Below are 11,137 nucleotides of genomic sequence, written 5' to 3'. Positions count from 1 at the left end.
CCAGGTCCACTAGGGTAGTCGGAAAATATTTCGTGTATTTTTTGGTTATTTTCGGGTATTTTCCTTTTTTATTAAAATACCCGAACCGACCCGAACCCGAATCGAATTTTTAGAGTACCCAAATGGATCTCGACCCTCTACCCGAATAGATCCGATATCCGAAAAAAAAGAACCGATCGGGTACGGGTACAAGGCCTTCAAGAACGGTATGAACCCATTTGCGGAATGGTCTATATCCGGTTCGCTCCTGGTTCGGTTTATCAAACATTGGAGAAAAAATCAATTTGAGGATTTAGGTTTAACTTGACCTCAAATGACGAACTAGTGCGTAGTGAGTGTGTGCGACTGTGAACTCTCTGCTTCGTCGAGTGTAAGGAGGAGAAGTTACAAAGGTATTTTTCGGCTATAATTCGAATTTGTTTCGTAAAAACCGAAACCCTTTGGAAATTTCACAAATCTTTCGTATTCTTGTTGTTTCCAGGATAAATTTAAGTCGAAAAAGTCTTTATCTTTTGGGATTTTGAGATTCCGGTGTTGACAGGTGAAACTTGTAAAAAAGCAAGTTCTTTGTGGGGTTGGTGAAGAATATATGGACAGCTTTAGTGGGTTGACGGATGATTTGCTCATCAAGATACTGTCATTTGTCCCAATCAAAGATGCAGTGTCTACAACCATTTTGTCAAAACGATGGTTGTCTCTTTGGACATTGTTGCCACGACTTAACTTTGAAGATTGCTGGGTTGATGATGAGGAGAACGGTCAGGTTTACTGCGAAGAGTTGTCGTCGGATTTTGTCTTTGGGACTTTGCTGTTACATAAGTCACCAGTTCTAGAAAGTTTTCGTCTTAGCAGAGAGTCTACATGTAGCGCTTCACAGATTGAATTGTGGGTTAGATTTGCAATTGATCGTTTTGTGCATGATCTTAAGATAAGGTTTGAGTCAGAACATTGCCTTATAAGATTGCCGAGTAGGCTGTTTAGATGTGATACACTCGAGACTTTGGAACTCAAAAATGTTGTCTTTTTGGAAGTTCCTTCTCGGTTTAGCTTTCAATCCCTCAAGACGTTACGCCTTCTATCTGTCAAGTACGCGGATGAGAAATCTTTCATTAGGCTTATATCCAGTTCTGCTATTCTTGAAAATTTGGTTGTAGAAAGTTGTAGTGACGACAATGTGGAGACTTTCACCATTAATGTGGCTTCTCTTTCGAGTTTAACCGTTAGGAATACATTACAAGAGTCTGGGCCTAACTATAGTTTGTTTGTGATACATTCCCGTTCTTTGAAGAAGTTGAATATTGTAGATGAGTGTGGTGAAGTTAATGTGACCGATAAATTGACAGAGCTTGTGGAGGCAAAAGTTCATACTATGGAAACCAAAGGGAATGCTTTGGAATCTCTTACCTTTGTCAAACGTCTTTCTCTAACCTTAGCTTATGAGGTATTTCGTGTTCTCCGTTGTTTATTATGTGGTTCGAACACACTTACATATTGTTTCATTTGCAGGCACATTATCCTATTGGTAGCATTTTTTTTCAGCTTGTGCGTTTGGAGTTCCGCGGATGTGGTGAGAATTGGTCGAATTTGCTTATGCATGTGCTCCAACATTCCCCAGTACTACAATTTCTCAAGCTTGATGTATTGGACGATGGGCAGGTACTTTCATTATTACCCTAAGAGGGAAAATTCCTATATGGAGGCTTATTTCATGTTTGCTTTCCCATTTAGAGGTCGAATCTGATGCAATGCATTGCTACATCACTTGATAACAGAGCAACTGGAATCCTGAGGAAGATGACAAGGTTTGCTGGATGCAACCGAGTTGTGCTCCTGAATGTGTGTTGTACCATCTCAAAGCCTTTGAGTGGACAGCCTATGGAGGAACCGAAGGAGAGAAAGAAGTGGCTATTTATATTTTGAAGAACGCAAGGCGATTAGTGACCGCAACTGTTTGCCCTGACCGAATCAGGGTTAGCACACTTGTGTTTGACGATTTGGAATTTGCAACCAGGGGTTCAAGAGCATGTGAGCTTACAATGGCTGAAGAAATTTAGTGTTGAAACTGTCCAGTATTTAGTTGAACGTTGATTTATATCAGAAGCTATGATAGCTTTATAGCTTCTTATCCTTGCTTGTGCTTTTGGGTTTTGTAGAATATCAGAAACTAATGTGGATTTATTTCATAACTCCATAAGGTTATTACTTATTAGCTTATTATGTCATCCTTACAGAAACTAATGTGGATTTGGCCTTCAGGCTTGTACATGGTGTTTGTTATATGTCTGTATTTTTACCAATCTGTCCCTATCTATGACGCAAGAGCTGATAGGTCTGGTAATCTGGTTCATGGGCCAGTTTGAGAAAACCAATTCGGAATTTAGGGTTTATCTCAATTCTCAAATGACGAACTGGTGAGAGTGGACTCTACTTCTCTGAATGTGAAGAGAGATTGGATTTTGAAGCCGTGGGTACTAACACCAATCTAAAGTGATCTGTTTCTTTGTCTAAAATTTTTTTAAGCCATGGGTCAAAAGATTGGATTTTGAAGCTGTGAGTACTAAAACCAATCCAAAGTGATCTGTTTCTTTGTCTAAAGACTGAAGAAGTAACAATGTCTTGTCTAAAGACTAATGTTTTAAGCTGTGGGTATTGTTTCTTTGTGTAAAGACTGAAAGACCAAACCGAACATGATCCATGTCTAGAGATTTTCAAGCCGTGGGTACAAAGAAGGATCAATGTCAGAATCAGTCTCAGTCTAAAGACAAATTACAAATGTTTTAAGCCGCAGGTACCATTTTCCTTCCACCAAACATAAGCCCATCCAATCTTTTGTCTAAAGGATTGGTTTTTTCGAATCTCAGTCTCTGTCTAAAGACTGATGATGTTTAAGCCGTGGGTACTGTTTCTTTGTCTAAAGACTGAAACAACGAACCGAACATGATCCATGTCTAGACATTTTCAAGCTGTGGGTACCAAGAAGGATCAATTTCCGAATCAGTCTCAGTCTAAAGACAAATGCTTCAAGCCTTGGGTAACATTTTCCTTCCACCAAACATAAGCCCATCCAATCTTTTGTCTAAAGGATTGGTTTTTTTGAATCTCAGTCTCTGTCTAAAGACTGATAATGTTTTAAGCCGTGGGTATTGTTTTTTTGTCTAAAGACTGAAACAACAAACCGAACATGATCCATGTCTAGAGATTTTCAAGCCGTGGGTACCAAAAAGGATCAATGTCCGAATCAGTCTCAGTCTAAAGACTAATGTTTCAAGCCGTGGGTACCATTTTCCTTCCACCACAATCCAATCTTTTGTCTAAAGGATTGGTTTTTCCGACTATCAAGTCTCTGTCTAAAGATTGATGATGTTAAGCCGTGGGTACTAATTCTTTGTCTTAAGACTGAAACACTAACCGAACATGATCCATGTCTAGAGATTTTCAAGCCGTGGGTACCATGAAGGATCAATGTTCGAATCAGTCTCAGTCTAAAGACTATTGTTTTAAGCCGTGGGTATCATTTTCCTTCCACCAAACATAAGCCAATCTCAGTCTCTGTCTAAAGACTGATGATCTTTTAAGCCGTGGGTAACTTGATCTTTGACCAGTAAACCGAAACCAAAAATAAGCCGTGGGTAAAGGATTGGTTTCCAGTCTCGGTCTAAAGAATATACGGGTCCAAACTCGACGGGATAATGTCCCCAAAAAAGAATCTGACAGAGCACTAATAGTTCAGTGTCTGTGATCTCTCTTGGGTTTGAAAGAAAAACAAAACAAGAAAGAAAACAAACAAAACAAAACAGAAAAACACAGAGCAACAAACCACAACCGATATAAACAATTTCACGCTTTATCAGATTATCGAAAGCGCTACAAAAACAAAACAAAGAAAACGAAAACCAAACCGTTTGTAATAATTCAAAGAAAACTTTGAAACGCAGAGTCGCGATTCGTTTGGTTTTCAAATTACCAAAGCCGCTTCAAAACCAAAACAAAAGAAAACTGATAATAGTGAAATTTAGAAACCCTAGAAATCAAGAGAATTGGAAGATTTCTTACAGTGATCACAACTACAAATCTTCTTCGGGTCATGAATGATTCGATCGACAGAAACCCTAGAAATCAAGAGAGTTGGAAGATTTCTTAGAGTGATCACAGCTACAAATCTTCTTCGGTTATGAATTATTCGATCAAGAGAAACATACGAAACAGAGAAAGAAGAAGGAAAAATCAAAACTTTGAGAAAATTATGTCTCTGTTGAGTCTCTTTGATAAGCTTCCTTTTATAACAAACACTTTTTTACTTATGTCGGTGCCTAATTTCCTTTTTTCTTTAACAGTAACTTTCTTCTAATTTCCTTTTTTTAACCGTAACTTTTTTCTAATTTCCTTTTTTACTTATGTCGGTGCCTAATTGGAGTAGTTAACATCAGTAACTTTACTCTTCTTTTTTTGTAGTTTCCATTTATCAAAGAAGGCCTTAAGTTAGCCCAATTAAATTAAACTAATGGGCCGATTACCCTGCCAATAGTTTTTTGCGATTATTTTTAGCTTCTGTTTGTTTTTGGGAATTAATTAATAGAAAAAGTCAAATACTACAAAACTTACAATTTTTCATCTAAATCCCAAACGAATTTTCACTACTTAATTATTTTAACGAGTTTAATAAGGAAGGAAAAACAAGAAGAAAAAAAAAGAGAGTTTTGCTTAATTTTGATTGATATATGATATATGGATCTGTCCACAAACAAAAGTTTTGTAACCAAATGTAAGGACGTTTTCTATTTATCAATCACAATAAAATGTTTTCCAGTAATCAATCAACTGCAAATCAAATTCCTATGAACATTAATTTGAAAACTTACTATTTTTGAAATACTAACCTGTATATTTCTGACTTAAACTTGCAATGCTTTCTGACTTAAACCTTACATGTTATGAAGACTTTGAGAACTTTTTTGTTTGAATTATGTGTTTACTAACTCTCATATTGCGAATTCTCTCCAGTACTAGATCGAGCAAGTGTACTTAGATTAAAAATTTTAGGAGTTGTGCCCATATCTTCAAAAATATATACATTTGCTTCAAAAATATGCCATGTGAAAGCTTAAAAGGTATTTGCTTTTTGGTCGCTCTCACTCCGAAAAAAGGAAAGTAAATTAGTAGCTTTATATTGCTTTAAGATTAAGATTCCGATTAATATAATCTAGTTTCTTAATAAAGAAATAAAATAGACAAATAATAATAATAAGAAATTTTATTGATATTCGAATCGAATGAGTCAAATTCAACAACGATACATCAAACATAACCAACATAAAATCAGCTACAAGATGTCAAGAACTCAAAGAGACACAAACAAGATCAGACTTAAACATCAATTAATTAGTTGATTTTACTTAAAACATAAAAAGCAAAGAAGAAACTTCTTAAAAGAGAAACCCAAAGGCCATCACCGCCACGGAGGCAAAGAAAGTAGGGATAAATGAGGAAGCATCGGAGGTAGGGCTCGGCGCGGGAGCGTCAACCGCTGCAACCGTCTGTTGAACGGTAGAGAACGCTATCATTGCCACCAAAACCGTCACGAAAAGCTTCATCTTCATTGCCTCCATTGTTAGTATTGCTTTGGAATTGAGACTTGGAGAGAGCAAATGAAGAGAAGAAAAGAGGTTTTGGTGCCTATTGTTGTTTTTTATGCGTGGCTAGTGAATTACATTTGCTAGTGTTTATATACACGAGTACGCATGTAAGGCCAAGTGTGTACATGTCACTTTACACCAACGCATTGAATAATTTAAATTTAATGATGTTAATATATAATGTTTATTATATATCCCACTAAAAATTTAATTTAATCGTTAGAATGTTATATAATAAATATGTTATGTTGTACTATGGAATTGATCTATGACACGTAAGGTTTTAGTTCATCAACCATGTAAATAAATAGTTGCAAAAAGAAAGAAATAGTTGGAAAGAACACTGCGCACTATTTTGGACGGTATAATTGTTAATCAATTACGGCAAACTAAATTTTGTTTGTTAAAGGATTCATCAAACTTTTGCGAGAAGATGAAGTCGAACTCCCATACTCAAAAATCTGTAAATATGATATTCTCATTTGTTATAGAATATCCAAGTATATACACTAATCTTCTACAATCATCATAGTGTAATTTCAATTTCAAAATAATCAACTATTATTGTTTACTATTTTAAGAGTTAGGTTTCATATTTTCCAATGTGCTCATTCAATGAATGTTTGTTTTCTTTCTCCAAATGATCTTCTTTCCTCTCTTGGTACACTTCATCTGTATGAGATTTGTCCATAATAAAAATGATTAACAAATTTAATTTGGTGTGTGAAATGAGTAGATATGAGAGATGCAATGAGCTGTTTAGTTGTTTCTTATAGGTAAAGAAGATGGAAATTGGATTATGGTTCCATGTGCTCCAAGTAACATGATTTGGCCTAACCCATTTTCCCGCAAATTATTGTTCTCTTTTCTTTCTCTATTATTTTCCCATTTTTAATTTCGTTATTAGTGAATTGATACTCGATTTGGCGTATCAATTTTTCGGCGTATCAATATTTAACTCCAACATTATTATCAGCTTATATATTTGATACTTATAAAATTTAACAGCTTAATAATGATTATTTAAATTTATTTATGATAAACAAATTTTTTGACATCCATCATCATTATTCATTACCCACTTAAAGTTGAAATGACATTTCACTGATTAACAGGATAATTAGGTGGTACAATGAATCAAACCTCCATCATAAGCAAAAGGCCACAAAGGAAATACTCTAACTCAACCCAAAGGTCCTTAACCTTCGTATCTTAAATTCTTAAAGGTCACTCCTACTTGAATTCTAATTCTCTCTTTCACACTTACAAACTAAAGTTTTTTTTTTTCCTAAAGACAAACTTGTTCACTTCCAACTCAAGTAACAAATAAAAACCTTAAACCCCAAAACCAAAACTAAAAACCTAATCAAAACCCAAAAAAAATCAAAATAGTCTCCAGGTAAAAACACACACACACAGTAAAGTGTAAGGAAAAATCAACAAAAACGATATTTTCACACTTCACATAATAAGGAAAAATCCAGCACAAGTGTTCCTCTACATCTTCAATCATCTTCTTTCTTTTGTTCATCTTCTACTGACAATTAGGGTTTCTTCCAGGACCTCCATAGTAAAAATAATGTCCCCAATCATCGTTTTTACCAACCTCAACATCATAGCAATTTGATTTCTCAGTGAAAGTGTTGAGCCCTTTTGGTTCTTTCAGATTATTTGAGCTATCAACGACTTGAATATTTCTGAAGTAACTCGCTTTCGTGAACCCTTCATCAGGAAATTGACCGCTTCCCATTTGTGTGGTTGTGTGGTGACCATCTTCTTCCATGTTCACTACTTCTCCACCCCATTCTACTATTGATGCACTATCAGCTAAGTATGAGAATAGAAAGCTTGGCCAGTATCCCAACACATACCCGTCCCCAAACTGCATCCACCAGTGACCTTCTTTCGGATCCTACAAGAAAAATGTTCCGGAGTTATCGGATTTTATTCATCAGATACACTCACAGATCCATAAAGATAATATCATTGAGGACAAAATGGTGCTATGTTAAAGAATTTCATGAAAAAGGTGGTTCTTGAGAGAAGCTCGAGAAATGGAAACCAGGTTGATTCATCAGACGCAATCATTGATCCATAAAGTTTGCAGTTCTGAGGTAAAAAGATGAGATTTTGAAGAATGCCCTGACAAGAAATGGTACTTTGAGAGGAGCTCTAACAAATAAAAACTGGTTTTTACCTTCCAAATGGTGATACTAATATCATATTGTGGGTTATGGAAGCCAGATACAGGAGAAATACTGGCTCCCATTGCTATTTGACTGTTGATTTGTATAAAACCCGAACAAAGGAGATTGTAGCAGCCAGTAGCTTGATAAGCATCGCTCTGTTTTGTTCCAAGAAGACATATCCATACAAAATATGTTAGCTCAAAAGGCATACTATACTCTCAGTGAAGAAAGATTTTCAGTTTTTTTTCTGAGCTTACCGTCCAGTATGTGAAAAGCCTTGTGTTGTTATCGCCATATAAATCTGGACTAACCTGAATCGATATATATGTCAGTGAAGCTAAGAACACAAGTGTAATTGAGATTAAGCTAAAATGTTATGACATTATATAGGTGCTTACCTGCCAACCAGCTTCAATGCTGTTGAGATCTTGACCAAAAGAACCTCCAAGAATCCATAACTGAGATAAGCTGAACTCATTAGAGTTTTGCACTTTGGGTTCCCATACATTTATTGTCGCCTTGGCCCCGTAAAACTTGCCTCCTTCCACATATGCTATGGCGTGCTAGATCCCCAACAAATACCAGATCAAAAGCACATACAAAAGAGAACTCTTTTAGATCAAGAATTCACACAACACATCGTTATATAGGTAAAGATCACAAAAGTCTACCTGATGACCACTTTGGTTGATAAGATCAGGATCAGCAGATCGGGGCAGAGGAACAGACCGGTGCTTCTTCCTCCCATAACGTTTAACAGAACTCGCCCTCAAGACATCCTCTTTCTTTGTTCTCCTCACTGGTATTGTCCCTTCAGAACACACTCCATTCTGGTGCCATAACTGAGTTACTGGATTGACTCTCTCTTTTGGTTTCTCAGACACTTTGCTCTCATCAAACAACGATTCTGGAGAGTAACTAGGTTTCATCTGTTTAAAAACACACAATATGTTAAGACATAAGCACAATGAGTGTGAATGTGAGGCAAATGCTGAAATTTTTTACCTGAATCTTGTGATCTTTGAGGAAAGGATGATCAAAAGCTGGTTGCTTAGATATATGAACACAGTCTATTATGTCACCATCTGGACTCTGTACACACAACATAGGAGAAATTCTAAATCAATGTGTTGTTAAAATTTTCTTATAGTTATCACAAGTTCCAAACTTTCCTACATTTTCTCACTAACAAGTAACAACTAAACAATGAAACCAAAGTTTCCAAGAAAAAAATAGGAACTTTGCAGGAAACTTTGAAGGATTAAAGCCAACATTTAGGGATTTTTTAAGTAATCATCTCCACACACATAAAATCTGTATTACTGAACGAATTAAGCTTGGTAACAGCCAAACAAACAAAGACAAAAATTGAAAATGGAGATTAAGAGAAAAAAGATTCAAGAACCTGAATGCTCTTAACGGCTGGTTTATTCAATCGATTCAAGTGTTTATGCACTTCAAGATTCTGCTTTGAAACACTGAGTCTCCCTGCGCATGTTAGAGAGAGCAGTCCCCAAAAGCAGAACCAAAACAGAAACCCTCCGAAAACCCTCTCCTTGCTAAAATGCGCTGCAGCACCCATCTTAAGTCTAAAGCCAAGAAGAAGAGACAGAGAGAGAGAGAGAGTGTGTTAGAAAGGAAGAAGCTTTTGGGTAGTGCTTCTCAGTTATCTTAAGGGAAAGGCTTTATTTGGTGTGAAGTGTTGAAAAAGCTAGCACCTTTATAATTATCTTCTTCTTCTACTAGTAGTAGTAGAGAGCTCTAACTCTGTAACCCACCACCACTAACACCAGTGATTCTGCAATGACATTTGAAGTGGGTCTCTCACTCTCTCTCCTTTGATGATGAAAAGTCTCCACTTTTTTTGTCACTCTCTCTCTCTTTTTTTCTTGTCACATATTCTCCCTCTCTACTTTTAATTATCACTAAATAAACATTTTCTGGGTAATTAAAAGACAACTAATGAGTAATGACCAACCTTTTTAATTTATGTTACTGCCCCTAAAAATATTACGAATACGAAACCGTCTATAGAATGATTATTCGAAAACCTTTTTTTGTAAAAAAAAGTGTCAGCCTTGGCTTGATTAATAATGATTTTTTGAGGTAATGGGTATTCAAATGATTATTTCATAATAATTCTTCCAGATTTTTTTTTAAGAAATTGGTGAATAAAATGAATCATTAAGGAAAAAATGGCTTTATTTAACTAAAAATGCGTAACAACATAACTTTTTATAATTAATCTTACAAAATTGTTGAAATAACAAAATCTGAAAAAAAACATAATCTAAAATAAGATGCGAGTGGAGCCCATGAGTCATGGCGAGATTGTCGATGCAACTTCTTGTGAAAATTTCACGAGCCTCCGCTCCAAAGAGCGACTAACCAAGGTTCCAATTTTACCCCTTTCTATTTTACTATATGAAATGGTCCTTGCATTAAATTGCATCTAACCAATAATATCATACTATGTAGAAACATGATGTTTTCAAAAATTAAATATTTGCGTACTTTTCAAGCATATATTCCTCTTTATGCTATTGTTTCTTTCTGTTAAATTTATAATTTTGAAAACGAATAAATTCTGAAAACATCGTATCGAACGATGTTATTAAATTAAAAGATAAGATAAAGAAACGAGAACAAAGGTCTCTGCTAAAAGTATCAACTTTATCAGTAGTCTTACAAAAAAATATTGTTTCTGAGTTTTGACCCATCATACTACTGGTCGAATAGCTTATTGCTTTTTGTTAGCTACACAGATTATTAAACAACTAATACTTAGCTTTTGTTTATCACCTATAGTTAAGATGGATGTTCCAAATACGCTAGTATGTTAAAATGACAAAGAAATAAGTAAATATAAAGCAGCTTATACGTAAAAGTTATTTGATCATTAATAGTGTGGTTGGTCATAAAATTATACTACTAATAAACTAGGTAATGGTAGTTCAATGATCATCGTTTTTATTTAGTCTAGGTTAAGAATCAATGTTCTTTGAACACATTTTTTACCACAACAAAACATGGAGTCATCTATTGTAGTGGTGTAATTTGAGAGCTAAATTAAAATAGATATTGTTACAATACATACGAGAGTTGCCTCGTAATGATAATGTTTGTCTTTTGTTTGGTTACAAATAGTTTCAATCAATGGAGTAGTAAGTAAAATGGTAGTATTATGATGGGGAAGCAGACACAAGATTCTGTCTCCCGATGAAGCTGTTGGTCTTCTTTCTTCTGTTTCGGTTTGCTCGCCGTTAACAAGGGAAATGGTATCGCCGTTTATATTTTGACGGTGTTTATCTGGTT

At 35.4% G+C, this 11,137-nt stretch overlaps 3 protein-coding genes across 5 annotated transcripts; 1 reads left to right on the top strand and 2 right to left on the bottom strand.

Moving 5' to 3' along the window:
* Positions 1–236: 236 nt before the first annotated feature.
* LOC110230014 (F-box/FBD/LRR-repeat protein At5g56420-like) lies at positions 237–2,238 on the top strand. 2 transcript variants are annotated; one of them, XM_021031544.1, is made up of 4 exons: positions 237–392; positions 482–1,441; positions 1,507–1,656; positions 1,773–2,238. In XM_021031544.1, exons 2-4 carry the CDS (start codon positions 590–592, stop codon positions 2,052–2,054), a joined length of 1,284 nt encoding a protein of 427 aa, XP_020887203.1. In that variant the 5' UTR covers positions 237–392; positions 482–589; the 3' UTR covers positions 2,055–2,238. The 2 variants fall into 2 exon arrangements, with proteins under 2 accessions (XP_020887203.1, XP_020887208.1); XM_021031549.1 differs by having other exon boundaries at positions 238–392; positions 542–1,441.
* Positions 2,239–5,235: 2,997 nt separating this feature from the next.
* LOC9300539 (arabinogalactan peptide 14) lies at positions 5,236–5,707 on the bottom strand. The gene has a single exon (XM_002864417.2). It carries the CDS (start codon positions 5,604–5,606, stop codon positions 5,424–5,426), a length of 183 nt encoding a protein of 60 aa, XP_002864463.1. The 5' UTR covers positions 5,607–5,707; the 3' UTR covers positions 5,236–5,423.
* Positions 5,708–6,720: 1,013 nt separating this feature from the next.
* On the bottom strand, positions 6,721–9,721 carry LOC9300538. Of its 2 annotated transcripts, XM_021015623.1 has the most exons (8): positions 9,541–9,721; positions 9,228–9,411; positions 8,828–8,914; positions 8,494–8,751; positions 8,221–8,385; positions 8,080–8,133; positions 7,831–7,977; positions 6,721–7,545 (listed from the first exon to the last, which is right to left on the bottom strand). In XM_021015623.1, the coding sequence occupies exons 2-8, from the start codon at positions 9,402–9,404 to the stop codon at positions 7,168–7,170; spliced, it is 1,266 nt and encodes a 421-aa protein (XP_020871282.1). In that variant the 5' UTR covers positions 9,405–9,411; positions 9,541–9,721; the 3' UTR covers positions 6,721–7,167. The 2 variants fall into 2 exon arrangements, with proteins under 2 accessions (XP_020871282.1, XP_020871283.1); XM_021015624.1 differs by lacking the exon at positions 6,721–7,545 and adding an exon at positions 7,552–7,742 and having other exon boundaries at positions 9,228–9,697.
* Positions 9,722–11,137: the final 1,416 nt, after the last annotated feature.

The sequence above is a fragment of the Arabidopsis lyrata genome (assembly GCF_000004255.2).
Source record: "Arabidopsis lyrata subsp. lyrata unplaced genomic scaffold ARALYscaffold_8, whole genome shotgun sequence".
NCBI classification, from domain to species: Eukaryota; Viridiplantae; Streptophyta; class Magnoliopsida; order Brassicales; family Brassicaceae; genus Arabidopsis; species Arabidopsis lyrata.
This window is presented reverse-complemented; position numbering and strand designations above follow the sequence as displayed.